The sequence below is a fragment of the Carlito syrichta genome, unplaced genomic scaffold (genome assembly GCF_000164805.1).
Source record: "Carlito syrichta isolate Samal-C Ts95f unplaced genomic scaffold, Tarsius_syrichta-2.0.1 Scaffold311129, whole genome shotgun sequence".
Taxonomy (NCBI): domain Eukaryota; kingdom Metazoa; phylum Chordata; class Mammalia; order Primates; family Tarsiidae; genus Carlito; species Carlito syrichta.
This window is the reverse complement of record NW_007255225.1, coordinates 283,761-289,294: the sequence shown is the minus strand read 5'-3', so window position 1 is coordinate 289,294 and position 5,534 is coordinate 283,761. Positions and strand designations below refer to the sequence as shown.

The following is a 5,534-nucleotide window of genomic DNA, read 5'->3' as shown; positions in this document are numbered from 1 at the left end:
TGAGTCCAGCAGGTTGAGGCTACAGTGGCCATGAGCGTGCCACTGCATTTCAGCCTGGGTCACAGAGTGAGATTTCGACTCAAATAATAATAGTAGTAATAATAAAGGAAAAGGGCAGAATGACCACTTCTGCAGGCAGAAGACTCAGGCAGGATCTGGGTGTTCAAAGTTCCGAGTGAGGCCCATAGGCCTCGAACACCCCACCCCCACCCCATCTAAGGGCCTCTTTTCTCCCTAGTTGGGGCCCTGACTTTGGCACAGCAGGCTTACCTGACTGAGAATTCAGCCTCTCTGGAGTTGCCCAGGGGACCATCAGACTTCAGACTCTGCCTCACGCTGGAGTAATGCACCCCTGGTCTTGTGTTGCCTTTCTTCAGTTCATTGGTGGTACCGCTATCTGATCCCATGGTCCTTGTGTTTGCGGCTTCCCTTGAGCCCCACAAACATCTGAGCTGCTGCACCAGCTGGTACATCCCCTTCCAAGGCAGCCCCACCCTGTTCACTAGAGAGCGAAGCCTTCAACTGGGGCGTTTGAGAACTCTCGGTGCACCTCTCCCATGGGGTGCATGGGTGCTCAGTACAGCTGGAGGGAAAGCCAACTCCAAAATGGCACTTCGGAGATGTTTCCTGGGACTGTTCCTGCTGCAGCTGGTGCTGACTGGGCCACCCAGGAAACAAATTCTGAAGTGAAGTTTTGTGTGCAGGAGTTTTAGGAGAGAGTGCTCTCAAGAATCAATCTCCGCAGGAGTGAAGGAAGCAGGACCCAGCAGAGGAGGAAACATACCGTGGTGCAGTTGTGGCAGCGGCCTCACCACCCTCTGGGGCTCTGCCGCAGGCAGGCCCTTCAGAGCTGTCCCCCTGGTGAGATGAGGCAATCACATCTTTGTGCCCTCCACCTACCAACAGACCTCACACTGCTTGTGAGCTCTCAGCACCATCCCTGCGCCCACAGTGGAGGCTGAGCATTGGGCAAGGGAACTCCCTTTGGCCTCACTGGAGAGTGTCTCAACTGGGCGCTACCAGCTGCCAACACACTGGCAGCCAGAGGAGGGGTGAGACTCACCCGAGGTGTGGATCAGGGTGGTATGTGGTATTAACCACTGCAGCCTCCTCTGTGCCCCCTGAGCATGCTAAGCTTGTTCCCACCTGAGACCTTCTGCCTGTCACGCTCTCACCCTGCTCTTTTTATTTCTGACACCTTCCCTAGCTGTCTACTCTAAAGTAGCCCCACTGTCACTATCAGTTATCTTTATAACTTCTTTATTATTCTGTTTTATTTTCCTGATAACATTCTCTACGTTTTCTATGTTTTTTATTATTGTCGTCTTTATTTGTCTGGCGGTATTGGGAGGTAGTTTTATGCTTATTGTTCCCTGATGTGTCTCCAGCCCCCAGAACATTCCATGGCTGGCATGTGCTGATGGAATGAATGAAGGAATTCTAACTGGAATTCCAGCTGGACAAAGTGAGGGGAGATAGGTCTTCTCTGAATGGTTCCATAATGTAACAAAAGGGAGGGCTTTATCAGAGTTTCACGGGTCTGGGAAAAAGGCAGGTGAGAAAGGCCATTCTAATTTGATGGCTTTGTTTTCAAAAGTAGCCTTTGGACAGGCAGGTGAGGGCATCTGAGCAGATACTGGCCTGAGATAGGAAGAGGAGCTTTATTCACACTGTGAAGCCCAACAAATGTACACAACTTTTATATTTCCAAATAAAGATAGAAATAATACTATATTCTACCTTCTTTTTTTAAAAGATGAAATTGGCCAGGTGTGGTGGCTCACACCTGTAATCCCATCACTTTGAGAGGCTGAGGCAGGAGGATTGCTTGAGCCCAGGAGTTCAAGACTAACCTGGGCAAAATAGTGAGACCTCATCTCTACAAAAAAAAAAAAAAAAATCAGAAAATTAGCTGGGTGTGGTGGCACACATCTGTAGTGGCAGCTATTCAGGCTGAGATGGAAGGATCATCTAAGCCCAGGAGGTCGAGGCTGTGGTGAACCGTGATTGTGCCAATGCACTCCAGCCTGGGAGATAGAATGAGGCCCCAACTTAAAAAAAAAAAAAAAAGAAGAAGAAGAAGGGGAGATAGAGAGAAAGAAAAACAAAGTGAAATTAATAGGCTTGGGAAGCTCAAATTTTAGTTTCATCAGCAGAGTGTGATGAAATTTCAGACCCCTGCACCCTACTTCTAGCGATCTGGGTTCATGAGATTTGTGAGGGGTCCAAGGACCCAAGAGTGTCATCATTGTCCTCAGGTGACTGTGAAGTGAGAAACACATTGAAAAGCATGGCATGAAAGGGCTCAAAGCAGCACAGTGGAACAGCAATTAAGAACCCAAAGTGAGGATTTCAAATATACCTGTGGTTTGCTTCATATGTCTGCTTGCCAGGTGAAACTCAGGAATACTAAACCACTTTGGGGCCAAATGTGTCAGAATCCAGACTCTGCCATGTAGACAAAATTAGACTGTTATTTAAGCCACAGGTTTCAATTTTGTGTCACATTAAAATGAAAAAGTTGTGTGTTAGAGGCACTCAAGAGAAACTGCTCTGATATTTTTTTCAATTCTATTAATGCAGAAACAGCACATTTTCTCTCTTGGCCATCTTTGTCATGGGTATTTTGAGCTTGTTTGGGTGTAGTGAGCATTCGCTCTACTTTTTCCTGTGGGAGCTCCAAGCTTTTCAGGAATTAATGAAAACTCTATGACAGTGAGTCACTGGATTTCATCTCTTCTGCTACAGATGGAAACCTCATGGATTCCATCTGCTAGCACACAGCTCAAATTCTGCCAGCCACAGTGGACCACAGGCAGCCTCAGATAAGACACATCTCCTGTAACACAGCCTCATGGGACAGTGGCTGTATTCGGCCTTTTGGAGGATGAAAGGTGTTTCACACATTCATGTTCTGAATGAGAGGAGTAATCAGTTTTCATGCTATTTTATACAAGTGAATTTGTGTATCTGCAAGGGCTTTTGTGACTTAGACTAGGTGGTAGTGAGAATTGATATAGACCCTGAAGACTAGGCTTCACCTGAAACATGCTGATGTGTCTTGTGCCTGGGCCTGGCTTATTTGTACTGGAGTAGTGAGAACGGGCAGGTTTTGCTACAGACCCACCATCCCTTATCTAAACCACTTTGGGGCCAAATGTGTCAGAACCCAAACATTCTGGGATTTGGGAACGTGAATGCAGAGCCTACACTGGCTGCCACATAACCCTCCCATTGGACCCATTATCAGACACATCACCACTTTTGTGCATCAAAGTATATGGCTACCCTCACTAGTGGAGATACAGTTATAAATACCTTTGTGTTAGTTCAGGTCACATTTTGCCACCAAATGATTTGCTGCAAACTTATTATTCCACTGAAGAAATAATGCAGAATTTCAGTTGAGCTTTTAGAATTTACTGTGGAATTTCAAAAGCTTGCATCTTTTAAGCTTAATTTTTAAGGCTAGTATCTAACTATGCTCTGTACATACATAATCATGTAATAATGCGTATTTGGCTGCTATGATGTTAAAATAAAATTAATATAATTAGGAGCATAATGCCCCCAAAATAAAAGTAATTAGTGTAAATAGTATACTAATATAGTATATATTAACATAGAATTGTGTTATTGAGATCAGTCACATCCTATTATTGATTAGAAGATGAATCTGGAAACCTTGTTATGAGATTTATTTATTTATTTATTTTTAGTTGGAGTCTCACTCTGTCACCCAGACTGGAGTGCAGTGGCCGCTCCCGGCCACCGCAGCCTCGACCTGCTGGGATCCGGCGATTCTTCCACCTCAGCCTTCCAAGTAGCTGGAACTACAGGTGAGTGCTACCACACCCGGCTGATTTTTGATTTATTGTAGAGATGTGGTCTTGCAAAGTTGCCCAGGCAAGTCTCGAACCTGCAGGCTCAGGCAATCCACTCACCTCAGCCTCCCAAAGCGCGGGATTACAGGTTGAGCCACCGATCCCGGCTTTTTCTTTCTTTCTTTCTTTTTTTAGAAAGCAGGATTTAAGAGGACAGAAAAGTTCCCACATTGGGAGGGGACCCGAGGGAGTTGCCCAGATGAACAATTTTAACAAGATTAAAAAAAAAAAAATCTGGCCGGTATGGTAGCTCATGCCTGTAATTCCAGCACTTTGGGAGGCAGAGGAGAGAGGATTGTCTGAGCCCACGGGTTCGAGACCAGCCTGGGTAAATTGGTGAGACCTTGTCTCTACAATAAAATAATGATAATAATAAAAAAAGTTAACCGGGGTGGTGGTGTGTGCCTGTGGTTTCACCTCCTTGGAAGGCTGAGGTGGAAGGATCACCTGAGCCCAGCAGGTCGTGGCTACAGTGGTCTTGAGCGTGCTACTGCACTCAGCTTGGGTGACAGTGAAACTGACTCAAAATAAAAAAGGCCGGACTCAGTGGCTCAGTTTGTAATATCAGCACTTTGGGAGGCCAAGGTGAGTGGATTGCCTGAGCCCGAGAGTTCAAGACCAGACCAGGAACCTTGGTGAGAACGCTTCTCTACAATAAAATAAAAATAAAAAAATTAGCCGGGAGTGGTAGCATGTGCCTGTAGTTCCAGCTATTTGCAAGGCTGAGGTGGAAGGATCGCTGGAGGGCAGCCAGTCAACACCGGGGTGACCGTGAGCGTGCCACTGTACTCCAGCCTGGGCAACAGAGTGAGACTCCAACTCAAAGTAAAAAAAATTTTTGTTGTATTGCCAAACTCCCCAAGGCAATAGTTTTCTGTTATGGGTGTGGAACCCTTCATGTCTCTCTGTCTCCGAATCTTAAGGATTTTTAAAAATTAAATCATTGTTTCTAAGGAGAAGTCCTAATCTCAAGGAATCCATGTGATGGAGCATGTCTGTGCTGGTCTGAGGCCCTACCCATATTCTGTGGCTTAGATTTTAGCTGAATAGGCTGGAGGCTGCCTGTTTCTACATGTTGTGGTACATGACCCACAGGGAACAAAACACAGTTGTGGGACTGGCAGCATGTCTCTCCAGCACAGAGAATGTAAGGCTGTGTATAGAACAGCATTGTATGGAACAAAAATGCCATCAGCCTCTACCGGTGCCTGTTTTTTGTGTTTTGTTTTTTAAGTTGAGGTCTTACACTGCTGCCCAGCCTGGTGTGCTGTGGCACAATCCCGGCCTCCACATGCTGGGCAAGACAAGTCTTCTGCCTCGGCCTCCCAAGTAGCTGGGACTACAAGTGTGCACCACCATGCCTGGCTGTTTTTTTGATATTTTGTAGAGACAGAGTCTGCTATGTTGCCCAGGCTGGCATGATCTCAAGGGACTCGCGTTTGGGGATGAACCAGCTGGGCGTAGCAGGTGACCAGGCTGCCACCTCATGTGAAGTGGTCACTTGCCTCTCTTCCCTTGTCCAGGAGAGACTCTCTCTGCAGAACTAAGCAGGTGGCACTTTTCATAGTGCCAACTCTCCCCATGTCTGGGGATGTAAAAATGCAAAAGAAGCAGGGAGGGAAAATGGGGTGGAGATGGAAGAGGCGGGGG

At 46.5% G+C, this 5,534-nt stretch overlaps 1 protein-coding gene across 1 annotated transcript in view; it reads right to left on the bottom strand.

Annotated features, from left to right (window-relative positions):
• Window positions 1-393: 393 nt before the first annotated feature.
• The window catches only part of LOC103271036 (aldehyde oxidase 2), a 95,318-nt gene continuing 90,177 nt past the window's right edge, over window positions 394-5,534 (bottom strand). Inside the window, exon 35 of the mRNA XM_021717798.1 lies at window positions 394-681. Within this exon, the coding sequence (XP_021573473.1) occupies window positions 394-681 (288 nt within the window). The remainder of the gene's footprint in view (window positions 682-5,534) is intronic.